At 44.0% G+C, this 20,833-nt stretch overlaps 5 protein-coding genes across 10 annotated transcripts; 3 read left to right on the top strand and 2 right to left on the bottom strand.

Annotated features, from left to right (window-relative positions):
- Positions 1–69: 69 nt before the first annotated feature.
- polr2eb (RNA polymerase II, I and III subunit E, b) lies at positions 70–1,867 on the bottom strand. Its single transcript, XM_049726955.1, has 8 exons — positions 1,673–1,867; positions 1,250–1,424; positions 1,066–1,181; positions 915–995; positions 783–841; positions 565–643; positions 282–350; positions 70–200 (listed from the first exon to the last, which is right to left on the bottom strand). Exons 1-7 carry the CDS (start codon positions 1,727–1,729, stop codon positions 285–287), a joined length of 633 nt encoding a protein of 210 aa, XP_049582912.1. The 5' UTR covers positions 1,730–1,867; the 3' UTR covers positions 70–200; positions 282–284.
- A 136-nt stretch (positions 1,868–2,003) lies between these two features.
- gpx4a (glutathione peroxidase 4a) lies at positions 2,004–4,619 on the top strand. Of its 2 annotated transcripts, none has more exons than XM_049726968.1 (7): positions 2,004–2,159; positions 3,151–3,245; positions 3,312–3,456; positions 3,536–3,687; positions 3,769–3,793; positions 3,927–3,986; positions 4,248–4,619. In XM_049726968.1, the coding sequence occupies exons 1-7, from the start codon at positions 2,052–2,054 to the stop codon at positions 4,284–4,286; spliced, it is 624 nt and encodes a 207-aa protein (XP_049582925.1). In that variant the 5' UTR covers positions 2,004–2,051; the 3' UTR covers positions 4,287–4,619. The 2 variants fall into 2 exon arrangements, with proteins under 2 accessions (XP_049582925.1, XP_049582932.1); XM_049726975.1 differs by lacking the exon at positions 2,004–2,159 and adding an exon at positions 2,789–2,955.
- Positions 4,620–5,012: 393 nt separating this feature from the next.
- On the top strand, positions 5,013–16,504 carry pip5k1ca (phosphatidylinositol-4-phosphate 5-kinase, type I, gamma a). Of its 4 annotated transcripts, XM_049724700.1 has the most exons (18): positions 5,013–5,385; positions 8,933–8,961; positions 9,099–9,185; positions 9,253–9,383; positions 9,450–9,567; positions 9,778–9,930; positions 10,529–10,828; positions 10,892–11,100; positions 11,171–11,254; positions 11,330–11,378; positions 11,673–11,757; positions 12,017–12,178; positions 12,248–12,386; positions 12,455–12,487; positions 12,570–12,689; positions 13,142–13,367; positions 14,209–14,298; positions 14,796–16,504. In XM_049724700.1, the coding sequence occupies exons 1-18, from the start codon at positions 5,259–5,261 to the stop codon at positions 14,796–14,798; spliced, it is 2,145 nt and encodes a 714-aa protein (XP_049580657.1). In that variant the 5' UTR covers positions 5,013–5,258; the 3' UTR covers positions 14,799–16,504. The 4 variants fall into 4 exon arrangements, with proteins under 4 accessions (XP_049580657.1, XP_049580668.1, XP_049580648.1 ...); XM_049724711.1 differs by lacking the exon at positions 14,209–14,298; XM_049724691.1 differs by lacking the exons at positions 14,209–14,298; positions 14,796–16,504 and adding an exon at positions 13,625–14,202 and having other exon boundaries at positions 13,145–13,367.
- Positions 16,505–16,855: 351 nt separating this feature from the next.
- borcs8 (BLOC-1 related complex subunit 8) lies at positions 16,856–19,667 on the top strand. Of its 2 annotated transcripts, XM_049724137.2 has the most exons (6): positions 16,856–17,021; positions 17,148–17,260; positions 17,435–17,499; positions 17,574–17,681; positions 17,847–17,911; positions 19,101–19,667. In XM_049724137.2, exons 1-5 carry the CDS (start codon positions 16,985–16,987, stop codon positions 17,893–17,895), a joined length of 372 nt encoding a protein of 123 aa, XP_049580094.1. In that variant the 5' UTR covers positions 16,856–16,984; the 3' UTR covers positions 17,896–17,911; positions 19,101–19,667. The 2 variants fall into 2 exon arrangements, with proteins under 2 accessions (XP_049580094.1, XP_049580084.1); XM_049724127.2 differs by lacking the exon at positions 17,847–17,911.
- Positions 17,954–20,786, bottom strand: tmem221 (transmembrane protein 221). Its single transcript, XM_049724114.1, has 3 exons — positions 20,494–20,786; positions 19,719–19,804; positions 17,954–19,026 (listed from the first exon to the last, which is right to left on the bottom strand). Exons 1-3 carry the CDS (start codon positions 20,784–20,786, stop codon positions 18,500–18,502), a joined length of 906 nt encoding a protein of 301 aa, XP_049580071.1. The 3' UTR covers positions 17,954–18,499.
- Between the last annotated feature and the right edge of the window lie 47 nt (positions 20,787–20,833).

The following is a 20,833-nucleotide window of genomic DNA, read 5'->3' as shown; positions in this document are numbered from 1 at the left end:
CTTTAACTTACACGTGCAACAGAAATGTTTATCCACAGCCCTGATCTAATTGGAAGAAATCACTCTGGCTCTATTTTCAATATATTTTATTTGACAAAATTCACATTTTAGAATAGAAATGAAAAAAGTAACAAAATCAAAACAGGACTCCGAGGGATGAGTGTGTCTGGAAAGATGTTCCGAGTCTTCCACAGTGACATCTAGGATTTGAAATATTGATAGTCACTGTTACTGGTCATAATCAAAATATTGTACCTGTGTCTAATATGGACGACTCTTACTTGTCACTGCACCAGTCTGTAGGTGATGTACCGGCCAGCAGTCTCACTCGGCCTGATGATTTTCACCACCTTTGCAAACGTGAACAACTTTAGACTATCAAACATTCTAGCCTAAGCGTGACTTTTAAAAAAGGTGCATCACAAGTCCAAGAGGGGGAAAAATAACTGAACTGCGGCCCAGCCAGACCTTTCCCCGTCTTGCAGTAAGTCCACTTCATGCTCTAATTGTTACTCATGACACTTTTCCCTCTTCACCTTGTGTTTCCAAGCTATGCTTTGTTACCTGTCCTCTCTTTAAGCCAAAGTAGCGAGCCACTGGATCTCCGGCCTGGATCCTGGGCAGCTGACTCTCCTTGAGTTTACTGAAGTGAGTACATTAAGGCAAACAAAAAACGCATACATCCATTACCAGTCAAAGGTTTGGACTGGTTCTGCATGTTTATACAACCTTTTGACTGATTATGTGTTTATACAGTGTATCTGTGTACATTAAGAGGATACTATCTTGCCAGGAGCTCCGTCACTTCCTCTTTTGTCATGACAATGTGTTCTGGTACAAGCTGAACAACAGAACATTAACAATTTATTTTCCTCAGAGTGTTTGCATTTCTACAACCACAACAATGTTTTTACCTCATGTTCTGTGATGTTGATGAGGAGCTCCTGCTGGAGAAACTGCTCCAGGATGTACTTGGGTGCCATGTCCACTAAAGACTGAGAGGTATGTACAGTCATGAGTACACAAACACATAAGTATTGTATGGACTTTTGTATTATATCAAACCTGTTTTGCAGAGGGTGTCATGCCCATCTGGACCACAATGATGGCCCGTGTAATGTTCTCCTCCTGCATCCTCTGGCAATACATCTTGATTGTCTTGATGCCTACCTTGGTCTCCTCTGAAAAAGATGCAATATCTTAGGATTTCCGCGGTTTTTTTTCGGCCTCCCAATCTTTAGAAGCTTACCGGGGAAGAAAACAAACATCTGGTCGGTGGGGTCATCGTTGTGCGCCACCAACACAGTGAGGTCCGTGCGCCTGGGTCGACTCTCGCTGGGTTTGTCTCCAAATTGACTCTTGAAGTCGTCCAGAGTCTGGTCCAACTCATCCTGGGTTACAAGGTAGCCTCTGTCATGGCATAGCTGTAAAGTAGAAGTAGTTAACTTAAATAAATTTGACATTACCGCTCATCACTCGTCAATATCAGGTAGTTAGTACTTTGCATTACTGCTTTTATTTGAGTTGTTTTCATTGTGAGCACTGACGGAACAGTGAGTTCCCCTTTGCTGGTATATCTAACTAAATCGGCTTTAATAATGGTAAAAGTTACGTGATGGCAGAATCGGCGAGCTAACATGTTAGCTTCAAAACAACCACACGGAAAACTCACCTGCATGATGGTCTTGCGAATTTTCCACAACCTGTAAGTCTCCTCTTCGTCGTCCATACTTTATCCAATGAGTCCTTAGAGATTTAGTTTAATTATACTTCAATTATTAATCATAAATTGGGTATCTTGTCGCTGCTTCCACCCGACGCACGCGAGCGTTTACTGGCGCTGGTTGATGACGTCACAACAGCGTCCCACCACAGGATGCGCAATTACAATAAAATCAACAAAAATATGGAAGGAAAATAAGGAACGTTGACAATAACATGTTGTTATAGTCATACAGAGTAAAAATGTTTGTATAGAAAACTATTAAAAATGTAAATTGAGGTTTCGTAACACACAAGGCAGGCGGGGGGGCTTCATTGTTTTGCTCAAAATGTGCTCCTCCAAAATGAGGCCGTTATGCTTCATATCAGCATGCGCGGCCGTGTCTACTATTGGGGTGTCTTTGGTGGTGCTTCTCTACTTTCTTATTCCTTCTACGGTAAAGTAAAATATTTATTTGAGGGTTAATCTTTGTGCCTGAAATGTGTGCTTTTGTTATCAGTGCAAACATGTTGACGCACTTGTCACTGAGTACAGCAGCACTCATGTCAGCATTCAGTATTTATTTTATCTGTTTGCCTGCAGAGAAACATTGAAAGTATCGATTTGGTATCTTTTAGCTAGAACTGGTCGGGCAATATTAATTTAAAGGGGTTATATTACGGAAAAAAAGAGCGCAAGCAAATTCGGCACCTGCTCCGGGCACCGTGACCACAAGAGGGCCCTAAAGAGTAATAAAAACATAGTTATTTAGATTATCTTTTAACAAAGATTGTAGATGTGATCACAAGGTTTGGAGATATTTTAAGGTTTAAAAACGAGCCAAAATTCTAACTCATGACTTCTCAGCATCAGACTAGTGCACCTCAAAATATTATGAAACCTTCAATCAGAGTCCCAGAACGTATCGTTCCAAATTCTTATTTTACAAGATCCTTTTATAAGCTTATGATAATGTGGTGGACTCTGGACCACCGAACTCGTGCATAGCTGATGTGGATTACAGGTCAGGACTGCAGAACATCAGCGATTGGGTAACGGCAGCTTATCAGTTGAGTCACTGATCCCCCGAAGGCTTTATAAAAGTCTGCAGGGACAAACCGAGAGCGTAGCGAAGGATTCTACTAAATAAGGAAAGAGTTGGATCCCTTTCTGCCTTCTGAGGAGCTTGCTGAAGGGCAGCCATGCGTCTCTTAGGCTCCACTGTCCTGCTCAGTGTCCTGCTGCAGGCTTTGGTAAGAATTTAACGGATGGCATGGAAGCAACAATCTGATGCATCAATGCTCTCAAAAATAAGCAGCTAGACAGACCGTGTGGGTGTGTGGAAGTTTTTGGCACAGTGATTCACGTTTCTTTGTGTCCCGTCTTGTCAATGTGTTGTACATATGCTTTATTTCGTGTGACCCTTGTGGCTTCATATCATCCCACAGGGGGACCCACCAGGGGATTGGAGCTTGGCCACCTCCATTTATGACTTCTCAGCCACCGACATTGATGGGAATTTGGTCTCACTAGAAAAATACCGGTGAGCCTCTACTTCCACGTGCGGCCTCCAAACTAATCACCTTAACTGTGAGTGTTCTTTTTCCAGGGGCAACGTGGTCATCATCACCAACGTAGCGTCCAAATGAGGCAAAACGCCCGTAAACTACTCTCAGTTTGCAGAGATGCACGCCAAGTACGCTGAGAGAGGTTTACGCATTCTGGCCTTCCCTTCCAACCAGTTTGCCAATCAGGTACACCCGATTTGCTCTTGTTTGTGCTGTGATTATTCGTGCTTATCTATGATTTATATTTTGTTCTGTCAACTGACAGGAGCCAGGCACGAACGCCGAGATCAAGCAGTTTGCGCACTCGTACAATGCCCACTTTGACATGTTCAGCAAGATCGACGTCAACGGGCCCAACGCTCACCCGCTGTGGAAGTGGATGAAGGAGCAGCCCAACGGGAGAGGCTTCATGGGAAAGTAAGACTCATTTCCATCCCCGACTTCATTGTTATTGTTCTATTCCTGCATTACATTTGTTTTTGTTTTTTGTCCCTCTAGTGGTATCAAGTGGAATTTCACCAAGGTAAAACAAACAACTGGTGCTAATATTATGGTTATCAGAAAACTCCAAATTGTACCACATTCTTAAGTTTTGCTGTGTTAGGATTTTGTTTCAAATGTATAAAAGAATTAAACTATTTTTGATATCTTTGTAGTTTCTGATCAACAAAGAGGGTCAGGTGGTGAAACGATATGGAACCATGGATGATCCAAGCGTATGTACACAAATGGCTTTAGTGGCTTTATATTATTTCACTTGAGCATTTTCAAAAAATATATAAACTTAATAACAAATATGTGTTGTAAAGATTTAACAAAATAAACGTTTGTAAAAATTTTGATTTGAATAACTGGCCATGGAATTTTCTTTATCAACTAGAATTTTTTTAATGAGGAAATCAACATTTTCTTTACAATACACAAGATTCTGATTAATATCAGATTTTTATACATTTGTATCTATCTCTTTTGTGCAGGTGGTGGAGCAGGATCTTCCTCAGTATCTGAATGCCTAGATGAACCATCTCGCCGTTGTCTCGTTTCCTTCCATACGCCACCTCTCTCTTTCTCTCTGGGTCTCGGTGGACGTGGGTTCAGTTTGTCCCTGGACCTATGACAGTCTGTCCGTAAAGCCGCCTGACGGAAAAGGCAGACTCGATGCAATTGGCGTGCAAACCTGCCAGGGTCAATCATTGAGCTTTTGTTCTTCTGGACCGGAAAGAAAGGAGGGGGGGTTGGGGGACATGGGACAACTCGATGAAATGTACCATTGTCTGTATAAAAACACTTATTTTGTCATTCAACTCTAAAGAGATTTTAATAACCTTAATAAAATTAACAAAAAATAATTTGATGAATACATTTTCCTTTGTCACACTTGGTAAAATATCTTATTCTATGGTTGTCATCTCACTTTTGTTTGCTGGATTTTGCTTAGCTTTTTTTTCTATAGTGCTGATTTAAAAACTTGTGAAATATTTGTTGCCATTTTTGGAGTGAGGTTTTTAGTAAATATCTTCAAATATGTACTACGTATTCATAAACAAACTTCTGAATTCACTTTCCAAGGTCTTGAGAGAGTCTTGGGAGCATAGTAACAACCTATATTTTGTACGTTACTTAGTTACTTTCCATTAGTGGCCTTGGTTCATCAAAAATTAGGAAACGGCTTTCGAGTAGCAGTTTCTTTTTTGACCGCCAGAGGGCGTCACTAATCCCGACCACTGAGCCATTCAGCGTTGATAGTTGAGCCGCCGCAGCCTGAGCGAGCAGCAGTGCAGTCGAGCTGGAGCCCAGCGAGCCATAGTCCGTGCAAATGAAGCCACCGTCCCTGAATACCATGTCTTCCCTAGTGATTATTTGCACCAAATAGGATTTGCCAATCCTTTTTTTATTTTTTTTTGTGCAAGGACTCCGACGGTACGCATCGTCGCATACCTGATTCTCCCCTCCTACCGCCACAAGGACCAGCACCTCCCGGAGGCTGAATGGAAGCCGAGGGAGCAGTCGGGCTGTCGGAGGCCAGGGACGGGAGTCCTCTATCCGGGGCCGCATCATCCGATGATGCTGACACGGTCGTCGGGGTTAGCTCCGGAATGGACGCCGGAGACATGGGTAGGTTTCGACCTGCAGATGTTTTCACCAATTCCAGTCATGGTTTTTATTTTCCATCTGTGTCGTTTACATTCATTTGCCTTTTTAATCGGATTCTGTGAGGAATTTAAGCAGAAAAGCACCGACTCATCTTTAGCCGCTTAGCTGTGCTAGTAGCTGCTAGCTTAGCCGAGTGGATGAGGAGAACAGGTGGAGCAGACATTCGGATTCTTTTCATTCGGAGCACATTATGGTGACTGGTTGTGCAATAAACCACACAGTTAAATTGATACGTAGGTATTTAAGAAGGTGTTTTTCCGTAAATGAGCTTGAAGATCCTGCAGGGTTAAGTGAGGGTGATTTGTGAGCATCTTAAACATACTGCAGTGTATGCCCTTTTAAAATACACGTCTAGGTTTTCTTTCCTTCTTCCTTCCTTCTTTCCTTCCATCCATCACAGCTACTTTTTATTCATGCATCCTTATCTCCATCCTTTACTGAAACCTTATCTCCCTGTCTTCCTTCCTGTCTTCCCTCTGTCACACCAGTTTTTTTTTTATTCATGCATCCTTCCTTCATTTATTTTTTTGTGTATGAAATTGCATGTTGGTTGTTAGTTGATGCACACAATTCTCTTGTAATTTTGTGTAAGAGACAAAAAGTAATAAGACAGAAAATTGCCAGGTCAACTTGGGCTGCTTCCGTGTCAGTGCTGTGTGTAGCCAATAGCAACAAATGAGGGATACAAGAGGTGAAAAGAGCATTAAAGCTGGCTTTTACGCAATATGAACGTTTTTATCCATCCCATTTTTCGAAGTACTTATCCTCACTAGGGTGTTGTAGACAAAAAGAAAATTGCCAGGATAATCATTGGTGTTACGAAAAATGGATGGACTTGATTCGCCATCTCAATTTGGAATAATTGTTGAAGTTTTGAATTTTTTTTCCATTTCCAGCTGCAAGGGTTCAACACAGGGGGCAGTAAGCGATGATGGGTTGTTATCATCCACTGACAGGAGTGTGCTTAGTAGAATTGAGTTTAAATGTCAGCTGCAGCGGCCTGCAGAACTCCGTTGAGCTCTCTTAATGTCACATCTTGTGCAATGTAATTGTAGGCTGCGGTGTTGAGCTAGCTCAGCTGCCTGCCCCCGGTGTGTAAACTGGCTCTTTGCATGTGGATGTATGTGGAGGCATGTTTGGAGCAGCTGCTAGCGTTCATCATTTTTACATTCTAGTGGAAGAACTAACTACTGGTAAATGATCAAACTAAAATAACTAATTAAAACAACACCTTATATAGAAGGATTTAAATCGTTTTGGATTGCCGAGCTCTTTTAATGAAGTCCTTGATTAAATCCTTGTTCCTTTGCTTTTTTCCCCCGTTCCGCTGAAGGGTGGGAGGCGTGTCAAAATTGCTGACAAAAGCATAAATCGGCAGTTCCATCTGCTCTATCCTGATGTGTCCTTTTGCATGCTTTGCACACTCTCCCTCCCCAACTCACTCCCGAATTGTATAAGTAACATTTGGAGCATCCGCCGGGATGTTTGACGTCACAAAAGAATGTAGCAGATGACTCGGTTTACTTGACGTCACCATTTTTGGCTTCAAGTGAAGGTTGCGTGCACGATAGAAGCTCTGATCACATTTAAATAGAATACAAATAAAGTGTGTTAATACCATTTTACTCCAGTTGTCACTTGGTGTGGCTCACTTGGACAGGTGTAAACAAAAGCGTAGTTTAGCTTGTAGCAATTAGCATCCTTCTCTGTGCAGTATTTGATTGTCGCTGCCAATAATATTTGTGTCATTAATTATTATTTGTCTTTCTTTTGGGCCATAAAGTGACATTAAACCTGGCTGACTTAAGGCTGTGGATGCTGAGCTCAGCAATAAGTCACGTTCAAGTCCATCCAGCCACACTCTTCTCTGATGTCTGTAAAAGGACATTTGTCTCAATTTTGGAGATTCAGTAAAGCTCGGGAATGAAATAAAAACATTGCGCAATTGCATAAGAGGGGGAGACTGAGTGTTCCTTGTGTGCCCCCAGGAATGAGCTGATTTTAGCTCTTTGCTTCGAGAAAATTGTCAGTCTGTCTGTCCCCCACGGGCGTAGTCCAAGACGTCCCCAAGTTTCCTGATGGCGTGTTGTTGTCATACACACCAGCATCAACAGTTGATTTAGAAAATGTTGCTACATGCCTTTCATGGAAAAGTGTAGCGCCATCTCTTGGCCACAAGCAGAAATTGCAATTAAAGTTTCAGACGATATTGATGACCAAGTAGATTGAGTGCTTTAAAGTGGGAAATATCTGAATATATAATAAATTTTTTCCCCACAAGCTGCAGACGCCAAGCTTTTTATTAGGTCTGCTTGCGTCCCTGTCGCCAAAGGCCAACCACTCAAATCTCTCTCTCACACACATATACACACACAGACACACACTTGTCGTATGATCCAAGGGTTGAGATCCGCTTTGACAGTAGAGGACAACACAGCTTTGGCCCTCTGCAGTGGGGAATACTGATAGCAGCATAAGCCGGTTGCTATAATGTCTAGGGCTGTAACTAAAGAATGTCGATTATTTTTGACGATTAATCGATGAATCACAATGAAAAAATATGTTAATTTCTAACCCTCCACACACACAATGGATGTGTCCATCCTGGATGCTCGGAGCACTTTGCCCCAAATATTTTGTCCCGGCATGAAAAGTGAAGACAACTCGATCGCCAGATGCTCCATCACTCTGACAAGATAATTAACAATCATCTCAGTGACATCTCCTTACTTAGCTCACCCTTTGGGACTATCTCCTATGTATCGATTTTGTTTTTGTGCCACATTAACGTTCCATTTTGTTATTTACTCATGCAGACTGGCACGCACACGCATGATGACATAACACAGTCCAACCACTTGACCTAACATTCGGACATTTTCTGATCTGAAAACATTTCTTCATTCCTCCATTTTCTCACATTGCAGCATGGCTGCCGTTGCACGTGCCTCGGCGTGTTCATTCTAGCGTGACCGTGTGTGACAGCGGGAAAGCGAAGGAGAGCATGAGGAGGGGGGGGGGGGGGGGGCGGCAAACAGGCTTTACTGTTGCCTGGTCACATGAGCAGTCCACGAGAGGCAGATAAAAGAGAGGCTGCACACTCAAGCTGCTCCTGAGCTAACACATCCATGCTTCACGTTATTCACATCATTTGATTCACTCAAATTCCTCACATGGTTTCACCAACAGACGCCGTCCGCCAATTTGACCACTAGGCCAACGTGTCATTCATTTCAGATGACTTCAAACAGGGCACAAAAGTTGCTTTGTCGATATGTTACAGGATTAACTGCTGAGCCTCTATTGCTAACCAAAACAGGAGCACCTATAGATTTAGCATAATCTAAACAAGTTGTCGTAGTGATTTTATGTTTTGGAGTTGTAAATTGATGGTTATTTATTGATGGGACAAAAAAAAAAAAAAATTCAGGTTGTACCCACTTGGTAACACTCAGTCCGTCACTTGTCTGGCGTAATTAAATACGACTCTTCTCTGTCTCGATTCTAGATGCTGCGAGGAAAGCGTTCATCACGGAGGTAATTATCTTTTGTCCTTCCATTTTCTTCACTCAAATAAATTTGTCAGTGATGTTTAATTGTCACGCTCATGTTGTGCTGCCTCAAAGGAGCTGAAATACAAAAGAGATTCATCAATGGTCTCTTTTGCTCTTCAGATGCCGTCCTCCTCGGGCCTTCCCGGTCAGGGGAAGAAAATCGGCCACAGAGGGGTGGATGCTTCCGGAGAAACCACTTACAAAAAGGTCGCTATATACATATACATGTACAGTAGATAAATATTGAGAAAAGCATACCCCCCTTCTTCTGTAGACCACCTCCTCTGCCCTGAAAGGAGCCATCCAGCTCGGAATCGGTTACACAGTGGGAAACCTGAGCTCCAAGCCCGAGAGGGATGTGTTGATGCAGGACTTCTACGTGGTGGAGAGCATCTTCTTCCCGAGGTTGTCAACCACTTAATATGTTCTTCCCTTGCCGTATTTTTAATCAGCTTTGTTATTTGTCTTCAGCGAAGGGAGCAACCTGACTCCAGCTCATCACTTCCCGGACTTCCGCTTCAAAACGTACGCCCCCGTGGCCTTCCGCTACTTCCGGGAACTGTTTGGCATCAGGCCCGACGACTACTTGGTAAATGATGGATGGATACATTTGCACGTTCAGAAAATGGCAGTTGGTCTTCTTGAGCAGTGTGGGTGTTAGAATAAGGATGGACAGCTTGCTGATGATGCTCCTCAGCAAGCAGCCAATTCTGTCATTAAATGCAGGATTTTTTTTTTTTTTTTTTTACTACAACGAAGCACTTTGAAGATGTTTTTATATTTCCCGTGTCCTCCGCAGTACTCCCTATGTAACGAGCCACTGATTGAGCTATCCAATCCCGGCGCGAGCGGCTCCGTCTTCTATCTCACCAAGGACGACGAGTTCATCATCAAGACGGTCATGCACAAGGAGGCGGAGTTCTTACAGAAGCTGCTGCCGGGCTACTACATGGTAGGGGAGCATACATCCAGCGAAACCTTGAAAGTACATGATTTGCCTTCTTGGGCCACTTAAAACAATGTGGCGGGCCGGATCTGGCCCTCGAGCCTCAGGTTTGACACCTTCATTTCCATGAGTCAGACTGAGATAGTCGTACTAGCAATTCTGTTGATGACAAATGCTTTGGCCCTGGCGGTGGAGGTCTGCTTCGAGAGATAAAACCCATGCCAAGGTCAAGACAGACACACACACAGACACACTGAAGGAGACAAGAAGCCAATTAGTAAGCGCTGCTACGTGCAGTCAGCTCCCCATGTCTGTCGCAGGTGGACGGCCGAGTGAGCAAGCTCTTATCGCTCTTTCGGCCGTTCTCACACTCACCGCAGCTTTTTGTCCTTTTTATCTTTGGCACGCATTAATCTGCATTCCCATACCTCCCCCTCCCCCAACCCTTCTCACGTGTCGCGTTGTTCGACATCTGCGTGGCTGCTGAGGGCAAAACATGATCTTTCAGTTCCTCTTCTGAAGTCCACACTTGTTTTCTGACGTGGCTCCGTTGTAATAATAATCTGATAAGTAAAAATGGATGGATGATTTCTACCCTCTCCAGAACTTGAATCAGAACCCTCGCACTCTCCTGCCCAAGTTCTTCGGCCTCTACTGCGTCCAGTCGGGCGGCAAGAACATCCGCGTGGTGGTGATGAACAACGTGCTGCCCCGCGTGGTGCGAATGCATCTCAAGTACGACCTGAAGGGCTCCACCTACAAGAGGCGAGCGTCCAAGAAGGAACGCGAGAAGGCGCGGCCCACCTTCAAGGACCTGGACTTTATGCAGGACCTGCAGGACGGACTCATGCTGGATCAGGACACGTTCAACGCGCTGGTCAAGACGCTGCAGAGGGACTGTTTGGTAAGTTAGGATAGGGACATTTGCTAGCATGCTAGGAGCTAACTGTCATGGCATTTTGCTCAGGTGCTGGAAAGCTTCAAGATCATGGACTACAGTCTCCTGCTGGGAGTTCACAACATGGACCAGGCGGAGAGGGAACGGCAGATGGAAGGCTCCCAAGGCGACAGTGACGAGAAACGGCCCATGGCCCAGCAGAAGGCTCTCTATTCCACCGCCATGGAGTCCATCCAGGGCGGGGCCGCCTGCGGAGGCTCCATCGACACCGAAGACACGTGAGAGGAGCCGACCAGATGTCGCGTCTGGCTCTTCCTGAAGTGGTTTCATTGCGAATTTGTCTTTTAGGATGGGCGGCATCCCTGCCGTCAATGGCAAAGGAGAACGACTTCTGCTCTACGTGGGCATCATTGACATCTTACAGTCGTACAGGTAAGCGGCGCCGTCGGCTTCTCTTTGCTTTACACGCCGTCAGCCATATTGCTTCACCATTCTTTGTCTGCGCAGGTTAATCAAGAAACTGGAGCACACGTGGAAAGCTTTGGTGCACGACGGGGTGAGCTTTTAATAACAACCAATATCGCTTGACGCTAAAAATGGGCTCCCCTTACTCATTTTGGTCCGCCTCGGCATTATTCTGCCTCCAAAGGATGTCAGCCATCAGCCGGCTGGAAAATCAATAACGTCTGCCTGTGTTTGTTTATATACTGATGCTTACTCTGCCGAGTGGCTTGACCCAGAGACATACATTAGTAAAATGGAACACAAGAGGATCTAATTGATCGGTTAATCTGCCGGCACTCTGTTTTTTTTTTTTTTTTTTTTAAATCTCTTTATTCTCTGCCCGCAGGACACCGTCTCGGTCCACCGGCCCGGATTCTACGCCGACAGGTTCTTCAAGTTCATGAGCAGCACTGTTTTCAGGAAGAGCTCTTGTGAGTCCATTCCGCTGCCTTACATAGTCAAAGCGCTGCCGCGTGGGAAGAAAATAGCAGATAGTCTTCAAACTGCCTTATTCGGTGCTGCTTGGCGTCATGTGGGAGAGTTCAGACGCTCTCTAGTCAAAGTAGGAGTCAACTTCGATTCCCATCCATCATAGTAACACAAGGACACGGTTCCTCTGTTAAAAATTAAAGCGGGAAGATGTCTGAAGTTGTTGCCACTGAGTTCTGATGCTTTGTGTAACATGTGCAGCTTTGAAATCATCTCCATCCAAGAAGGGCCGCGTGTCGCTTACCGTGCCAAAGTGCGGCGGTCCCGGCGCAGCCTGGTCCGCCAGCCAGCTGACCTCCGAGAGAGACGAGAACATCTACGACTTGAGAGGCGCTCGCAGCTTCCCCACGCTGGAAGACGAAGGTAGTTGCGTTGTTTCTGTATTCGCCGTTGTGTCTTGTTCCAACGTTCTTTTTTGTGGACGATCGCCAGGGCGAGCCGATCTCCCGTGCACGCCTCCGTCATTCGAGGAGGCCACCACGGCGTCCATCGCCACCACCCTCTCCTCCACCACCTCTCTGTCCATCCCGGAACGATCTCCCTGTGACACCGTCGAGCACCCGCGCTACAGGTAGCTAGCTAGCACCCTGCGCTCCTGACCTCCTTGCTTTCACTTGACGCTGTTTCATTTGACTCCAGGAGATACACGCAGTCTCTAAGCCACGATGGAAGGTAAGTTGGTGGATCTGGAAATTTCAGAACCTGGTTTTCAGACTAGACTACATCGGTGTGTGTTGTGTTTTCATGGGCGCAGGACCCAGGAGGAGCTGCGTGTGCGCGAGGAAGATCAGCAGACCATCACCGTGGAGGTGGAATTAAAGAGACACGACAGCGAGCCCACCTTCTCCATTCCACAGCCGTCTCCTGAACCCAGGTATCCCACACAAAGCTCGTTTTCCTACATTTGTGTGTGACCTCGATTCAGCCTAAATATGAATGACGGCGCTAAAAGTGCTGCCGGGAGATTATGAGACCAATTTGGGGTAACCAGCAAGAAGAAGTAGGGCAGTGGTCCTGGGGGCCCCGAGGCAGCTCCCGTAAAGCCACCATGACCTCATTTTGGGCACATTTTAACCTGATTTTTGTTCAGCTGTACAAAAAGCGGCTCTAATCTCGTCTCGCTACACGAGAATTAATCTAAAGTGATGAAAAGTGTCTGGAAAGAAGTGAGGGCGCAGGTTTTTGAGCATCAGAAAGACAAACATCTGCATTTATCCCTTTAGCCAATCAGGTGTCTTGTTGATACCAAGGTGCACAAAGCTCCCTCGGAGCAGCGTGGACTTTTCTAATCTGTGTTTAGGCGACCAAATGCTTCTTTCATTCCAGCAGTGAGGCTCAGGAGGCCGCCGCTGCCTCTTCCGCCGCTTCTCAAGCTACCGAAGCCTCCTCCTCCTCGCCCGTCGTCGTCGTCGTTCCCGCGTCTGTCGAGGCCACTCCATCCAGTCCCAAACCGGTGGCGGCGGAGACACCCAGCTGCGCGTCGGGCTCGGGGTGCACCAGCCAGGCTTCGGTGGACGACGAGGACGATGTGCCGGTCACGGATATCTACTTTGTAAGACCGCGCACCACACTTTAAAGCTCTCCCACAAAGATGTTGATGGATGTGGTGGCTCTCTCGTTGCTGCTTTTTATCTTGAAGATAAAAATTCAGAAATGCCAACGCGTACACTTAAGCATGTTTTCGATGTTTTTTTTTTTCTCATTCTCATCTCGGCATGCCGCCTTAGTCATGTCACGTCTTTCCCTCTCATTCTTCTTTTTACACGTTTGTCCATTTGTCATCTCCTTCCCCCTCGTTGTCGTGGTCAGTTCCCCGACGGAAGGACTTGGGTGGTCCCACCTCTCCGTCAGAGGAGCAAGTGGCGGTCCGGCTGGCCAGTAAGTGAGCCCAGCCAGGCGTCGGACATCAGTTTTAGATTAGACTCGGTGGCGTGCAACTTTAGACCCCAGTGGAACCTCCAAAGTAGAACGTAATTCATGACTTGCTCCTCACTTGACAAAGATGTTTGCATGATGGTACTGTCGCATATATGGTGGCATTTTACAGCTGTTGCCGGAAGTGATAAAGCCTCTAATCCATCACCTTTCCCCTTTTTCATCACTCACATGACCTCCTAGAAGACCCTGGACTCGAACACACCGTGCGATAAGCGCCGCTTCTGGCTTGAAGGATTAACACGAGCTTGTCTAGGCAACATTTCCCCCCTTTATGCATCCCCTAACTTTCATTTCCTGTCTTGTCTTTTCTCCTCCTGCGACCTCCTGCATCTTTCTTCCCGCCCGCCTGCCTGCCACTGCCGCCTCCGCCGCTTATCTCTGTGCCACTGGCCCTCTCCTCTGTCCCCCTGGCGCCCTCTGCTGTGTTTGGCGTGTAAAAAAAACAAACAAACCAGCCTCCAGAGGACAGGACCTGGGTGTACTCTCCGCTACACTATGGCTCAGAGTCTAAGGCCCTGCCAGATGGGGATTGGGAAAGAGAGACAGTAAGTGAGAAGCAATACACCGTAACAGAAGAATCCTCCACATGTGAAGCAGTTTTGATGCTTCTCAGGTCCATCAAACAATCCCCGCCCCGCCCCGTGTCTCTTCAGTAGCAAGCTGCATGCATCATGCCACGTCATCAGCCTGCTCAGATGATCGCTATGCAATTGTAAAAACAAAAGCCAGAGAAATTTTTGCCAAAAATATTTCAGAATCATCTTTCCCCATTGCAATGAATGGAAATGGCATTAATTTATTCCAAACACCCAATTTTTCCAATAAGAAAAATAACTACTGTACGGAAAAGTAGGCAATTAATGCCAATTCTAATGAATCCTATATCAAAAGAACGGTTACACAAGAGATTGATAAGGATCCCACATCTTGCAATAATAATATCATGCTAACATGCTAACTATTAGCATAATGTAAGAAAGCTCTTTGCTTGTCATCAGACTATATTTCCTATACATTGACTGTCTTCATTTGGTCCTTCCAGTAAACCCTGCTTACTGACTGAAAGGCATGAAGGGGATCATCCAGCCCAAGTCCAGAACCTCCTCAACGCTCGAATGCAATCTTTCTGTCTCAAAAGGAGGGAGAGAAATCAACACAGTGGCGTAGCAGACAGGTCCCTGCCATTTACATGTGATACTTGTGTTTACGTGGCATAGTACAAGTATGCTCGTGTGTTGTATGTTTTTTGACGTGACACACATACGTCTTAGTTCACTTAAAACATCGATCGGGATTGCCTTCAGTTGCCCCCGAGGCGGCTATGTTGGAGCAGGACATGTTGGGTTGCCATTGTCACTTATGTGAAGGGACATGTCAATTAGCCATTAATTTAAATATATACATATATATATAATATTGGGAATGCTGGGCGGGGGCCCTCTCCAACATGGCTGCCGCATATTGCCAACCAGCTCAAAGCAGCAAGCTATATTTGATTTGCAAGTTATTAATACTTAATGTATTACTCTGCACATATATTTATTTATTTAATATTTATTTGAGATTATTGTTTAGAGAATTTAAAAATCAATTTGCAGCCAAAGAGCTTTGATCATTTGGGCGCATCAGTGAATGCGGCATTTTTCGATATCATATTTTCCCCCAAAAAGTAGCCTGCCTTCTAATACGATGACATCACCCCTAATACTACATACCTAGTCCCGTCTGCAGTAATCAAATGACTCTGGTAATGTGTCATTGTAAAAATTGTCTCTCATCATGATGGAGTTTTTAATAAGCACCCCCCCCCCCCCTCGTTACCATGGTCACCCTCTGCCAAGTAGCTCATAGTGTTATTAATGCAGTTTATTGAATATGAATCAGATTCAGTGTGAATGGGAATCCAATGCAATCTCTAAAGTTGAACGCCTCAAAGGTCAACAACCAGGGAGGGAAAATACGCCTCAGAAGTCAAGACTACATTCTTAGTAGGAACATTTATTTAAAAAAATAATGGACTTTGGTGGGTCAGCCGTATTTTTAACACATCTTCACAAATGTTCTTTGATTTTTATGTTTTATGTGTAACGGACAATAACGTGTTGCTCACCATGTGTATTCAATCTACTGTCATCGCGGCTGGAAAGAATAGCAGCAATATTTTGTACTGGTCCTCACCTCCTTTCCTTTCAATTTGCCTTATTCGATGATTTTCTTTCACTCCTGCGGTTTATTTATTTTTTTCCTTCTCGTCATTGTGCTCCTGAGAATGTGTACATAAAAAAAAAAGAATATATATAGAAAGATATACAGATATATTTTCCATCGGAAATGGAGAATGTTATTTTTCTTTGGTTTTATTTTTGCTGCTTGGCCGAGAGACGATCTCAATCTGCGTGATTTGCTGAGTCATGTTCCTCGGTCGTGAGAAGGAGCTGCATGCAGCTGTTGGGTGGATTTTACTGTACATGCAAGCCAGTAGGGATTCTTCCAACTTGTTCAAGCTGTGTTGTGTGTGTGTGTGTGTTGTGTGTCATCCAATAGGAAGAGTCCTTTACAGAGACATAGCATGGTTTAAAAAAATGAATACATATCAGAAATGTGTATTTATGTATGTATATCTGTGTATATTCATCTATTTATACCTGAGTATAAATAGATGGTTGTATGTATGTGTGTGTGCGTGTGTGTGTCTTTGGACTCACTCAGAATGAATATGAAATAAAACAGTTCTATGAATTGTCTAATGTACACAGTTTTGTTTTTGTTGTGTCTTCGACATAGATAAGGGTACACTCCTCTGACTTGTGTGTGGGCAGGTACTTACTATATATGGTTATTATTTTTACTAAAAAAAAAAAAAAAAGAAGCCTTGCTATACATGGTAATTTTTTTAAATAAAAAAGCCTGACTATACATGGTCCTATTTTTTTTTTTTACAAAAAAAAGCTTTACCATACATAGTGGTTTTTTTTTTTTTTTTTTTTTTTTTTTTTTTTTTTTTTTTTTGTTTTTTTGTTTTTACCTAAATGAGCCCATGGTCTTTTTCTTTTATATTTATTTATTTTTAAAATATTTTGTGAAGGCGGAACCATTGTTTTTCCTGTCCGGTAGCTTTAGACGTTGCACAGCATCATCCACAACACGGAAGTAGTGCCTATCAGAGAGCCAAACGACGTGTTATTGTCATAATTATTACTTTATTGGCGAATTTAATTGACATATTTCATTATGGAAGACCAAGAAATGCAGCTCAAAGTCAGACGAGGTAAGTGTCACGTGGAATTTAACTTTTGCTAGCCGATTGCAAGCCATAAAGACCCTATTTCCGCCACCGTTTTAATTTCTACTACTCATATTACTTTATTGTTATTATTATTTCATACACCTACAGTGAGTGACAAGTTCACGGAGAGCATGTACGTTCTGGCTAATGAACCGTCCGTGGCGCTGTACAGACTCCAGGAGCACGTTAGGAGGTCCTTGCCAGAGCTGGTGCAACATAAGGTGTGTCAGTCCACCCAATTTAATGACTATTAAAGTTCCTTAAACTCTAAATTGGATAACGCAGATCCCATATAAGATATTTTCCATGATAACTTAATTGGCACAATTATAGAAATTTAGTAAATTAATGCCACTACAAATTATAATATTGTCTTTCCATCATTTCTCCAATAGACCGACATGCAGAGCTGGGAGGAGCAGAGTCAAGGAGCCATCTACTCGGTCGAATATGCATGCAGGTTTGTCATGATGGACATTTGTGTAAACATACTTTTGAAGGAGTCTACTGAGCCTTTGGTTGTTGTTTGCGCAGTGCCGTAAGAGGCATGGCCAACAGCGGCATGTATTTCAAAAACATCGACAGCCTCCTGCGACAGGCCATCAGCTTAAAGGAGCAGATCAGCGGCTCTCAAGGACGCAGGTAACAAAGCAGTGGTGATGTATCTGTAACTATTATTTCTTTATGTATTCATCACCCAGTCATTTTTTTCTTTTATGTATATTTTATGAGTTTATGTTTGCCCCCCACCCCCCTTCATCCACATGCATTAATTCTGCATGATGCCATTGCCAACCCTTCTCCCAGTCCCCTTGTTGCTGCTTCACATCCCTCAACAGCCTCGTCTTCCTCATGACAGAGCTTTGTGCAAGGTCAGTAGCTCCTCCTATTGGCACACAAGTACCACAGAAGTGTATTTTTCCAAGGATTGATTTAATTCATATGGGTGCTAAAACATTTGAGAGAACATACCGTAACAAAGATGGCACAGTGTGTACAAACATATGCAAGGAATAAAGCGGCGATTTCCAAAATCCAAAATTTGGTTCCTACAAAAAAGACAAGCTGTAAAATTCAGTCATTCAAACGACTTAAGGCACATCTCCTTTGTAAACAAACTCAGTACAGATCGCAGACATCACAAGTTTGCTTTTCACAGTATGTCAAACTATTTGACTTGTTTCAATCTATTTCATACAGAAAAGACAAACTATACATATGGCTCCTTGTTGTATACTATCCAGTTTTTTAAAATTTCTTGTGGCACATCTGATAACCTCTCACAGCACACAAGGTTGACAATCATTACATTATTGTAGAATACAAATTATATACAGTACATGATCACAACTGGATTAATTTATCAGTTGATTAATGATGGAATCATCTGAATGGATTTTTAGCTCCATTTCCAGGTGGTCTGGAATCATTAAAGCCATGTAATGAAATGCTCTTCCGCATTATACAAGGGTTGAGTCTTTTGCCGAAATGCCGGACTTGCGCGCCAGGACGCTCCTCATCTCGTTGTTGACGCCATTCCAAGGTTTAGCTTTTAGTAAAACCGAGTCCGAAGATAAACTCCGCTGCGAGCGAGGACAGCCGCCGCCGTAGCCGTCAACGTTGCTCGAACGGCTTTGCGATTCTTCTCCGACTGGGGCGTACTCCTCCTGCGGTTGGTGTCTGGGGCTGCCGGAAGGCGTGAGCGACATTTGATGCTGGAGGTGCGACTCTCTGCGGGGCACTCGTAGTTTGTCCACGCCGATTTTTAGCTCGCAGGGCCAAGACACGGCACTGTTGTTGCTGCTTCTGTGCTCGTTGCGAAAGAGAGTTTGGAGACGGTCTTCTCGGTTGCGTTTAGCCACTCGCGAAACCTTGACGAGGAAGTAGATCACCACCACTAGAAGGATCAAGATGCCGGAGGCCAGGACGCAAGCGCTGGCGATTCCCGTCTCGGCCTCAAATATGAGCAGCATGAAAATGGACATAGCTGAAAGAGATGAGGTCTGTTTTAGAATGAAGTCTCTTAGATGTTTGGGTTTTTTTGTCTTATTTTATGTGCAGAAAGAGGACGGTGGATTCGGGTATGCAGAGGGATACTACCGAGAGGCACAACTCTGGAATGTGACCGCTTCCCAGAATTTAGTCATTTTGTGCCCCTTGATTGACGTGCGGCGGTAAAGGTCCTAATCCCAATTCGCAACCAAGTGCACCCCCAAGCACAAGCTGCTCAGTGGAACAGAGCAGCCCAGCTCTGCCAGGTTCGGCTTAAAAAAAAAAAAAAAAACTTAAGTCACGGATGCTGCTCAAAGGCTGCATTGTTCTCATGGGCTCGATGGACAAGAACAAGCGGTGCTCTTTCTCTGCTGTTGACTTCCCTGCCAACATTTTGGACATTAGAAGCTGTTTTGTTTGTAATCACAGTTTGGTGCACACCATGTGGGACAAATGATCAATATTGTGATGTATCATTAGCAAATATCAATTAACAGCAATGTTTCATATCAATGTTAAGAGCTGAATGATTTCAAAATAACTCGAAGATTGCAAATGCCTTTAAATGTGATTTTTTTTTATCAGGTTAGGTTTATGATAAAAATAAAAGCCAATAAACCATCAATTAATATAAAAGACTATATTCCGAGTTGTTAAGCGGTCTTTCAAACTGTGTGATTCCCATACCTGCTAAATAGACTGAAACTCCGAGGCAGAACAACCCGATGGCCACGTGTCGCTCGGCTCTGGTGTCCAAGAAGAACCAGTCTGCTCTGTAGAGACACATTTCATAGATTGACCCACCATTTTTTTTTTCTGTGCTTACAAACCAGAGCCTTCAATTGCACATGTACAGTATTTGTCAATATATTTAAAAGCACATTATTATTCAGACTGTTTCACACATTCCAGGGGAGGGGGCTCGCTGGATTTGTAAGTCGACGTGGGAAAGGGCAAGCTTGCGGCTGTGTGTTAACTAAGGAATGAAAAGAAGGCTTATTGGAATTGAGAGGCCCGGCCATTATGCTGTCAACTTTTTATTCACAACTTTTTTTTTTATAATACCCAACTACATTCAACTTTATGAACATGAGCCTAAAATGTGATCCCTGGCTTTTACTAGAAATACAAACCCTTTCCTTTATCCACCTGCTGCCATTTGTGCATATACAATTTTGTCAAACTAAACAGGCCATTTTTTTTTAAATATATATAACGTGTGCGTTGGCTCACACTTTTTGGTTGGTGATATCAATAAATATAAAAATTTCTGCGGAACCCATAAAATACTAAATGCGCGTATGAATACAGAATATTATTTGGCTACAATGCGGTCGCTGGTGACTTTAAACCTGATTGTTAAAACTTGACCGGAACTACTTTTTGGTCCAATTTAAACAACCGTGATGTGCAAATTAGCCGGATGTAGCCTTTAAGGACAGGTGGATTTTAGAACCATTACCTTTCTTTATCCAATTCCCCTCGACACACCTCGGTGGAAAAGTAGCCATGGAGCAGACAGATCACCACCGAGCTCAGGTTAAGGGTGAGCGACAAAGCCGACAGCACCGTGGACACCGAAGGCAGAAAGGCCCGAACGTGAGTCGGTACGACCGTGGGGCTAAACTCCTTCATGGCCGTGTGTTGTTGCTGCAGCTGGAAGATCAGAATAACCGACAAAACGGACATAATGGCCGAAAGGATCCCCAAGAGAGACAAAACAACGACGGACCGCTGACTGTAAGAGTGCGTCATCTTCTCCTAATAGGATTCAAAAAGGTAAAAAGTTGTCTTGGGTTGAA

The sequence above is a fragment of the Syngnathus scovelli genome, chromosome 10, assembly GCF_024217435.2.
Source record: "Syngnathus scovelli strain Florida chromosome 10, RoL_Ssco_1.2, whole genome shotgun sequence".
Taxonomy (NCBI): domain Eukaryota; kingdom Metazoa; phylum Chordata; class Actinopteri; order Syngnathiformes; family Syngnathidae; genus Syngnathus; species Syngnathus scovelli.
Note: the sequence above shows the minus strand (reverse complement) of the source record. Positions and strands in the feature narration are given on the sequence as shown.

Excerpts from the sequence above, each read along its gene's own strand:
- polr2eb (XM_049726955.1), bottom strand. The coding sequence starts at position 1,729 with ATGGACGACGAAGAGGAGACTTACAGGTTGTGGAAAATTCGCAAGACC. Across the intron at positions 996-1,065 it reads TGACACCCTCTGCAAAACAG|TCTTTAGTGGACATGGCACC; the intron begins GTTTGATATAAT and ends CATACCTCTCAG. Across the intron at positions 644-782 it reads ACGGAGCTCCTGGCAAGATA|TAAACTCAAGGAGAGTCAGC; the intron begins GTATCCTCTTAA and ends TACTCACTTCAG.
- pip5k1ca (XM_049724682.1), top strand. The coding sequence starts at position 5,259 with ATGGAAGCCGAGGGAGCAGTCGGGCTGTCGGAGGCCAGGGACGGGAGT. Across the intron at positions 8,962-9,098 it reads GGAAAGCGTTCATCACGGAG|ATGCCGTCCTCCTCGGGCCT; the intron begins GTAATTATCTTT and ends TTTGCTCTTCAG. Across the intron at positions 12,488-12,569 it reads TCTCTAAGCCACGATGGAAG|GACCCAGGAGGAGCTGCGTG; the intron begins GTAAGTTGGTGG and ends TCATGGGCGCAG.
- borcs8 (XM_049724127.2), top strand. The coding sequence starts at position 16,985 with ATGGAAGACCAAGAAATGCAGCTCAAAGTCAGACGAG. Across the intron at positions 17,022-17,147 it reads GCAGCTCAAAGTCAGACGAG|TGAGTGACAAGTTCACGGAG; the intron begins GTAAGTGTCACG and ends ATACACCTACAG. Across the intron at positions 17,500-17,573 it reads TCGGTCGAATATGCATGCAG|TGCCGTAAGAGGCATGGCCA; the intron begins GTTTGTCATGAT and ends TTGTTTGCGCAG.
- tmem221 (XM_049724114.1), bottom strand. The coding sequence starts at position 20,786 with ATGACGCACTCTTACAGTCAGCGGTCCGTCGTTGTTTTGTCTCTCTTG. Across the intron at positions 19,805-20,493 it reads GGGGAATTGGATAAAGAAAG|AGCAGACTGGTTCTTCTTGG; the intron begins GTAATGGTTCTA and ends GTGTCTCTACAG. Across the intron at positions 19,027-19,718 it reads AGTTTCAGTCTATTTAGCAG|CTATGTCCATTTTCATGCTG; the intron begins GTATGGGAATCA and ends CATCTCTTTCAG.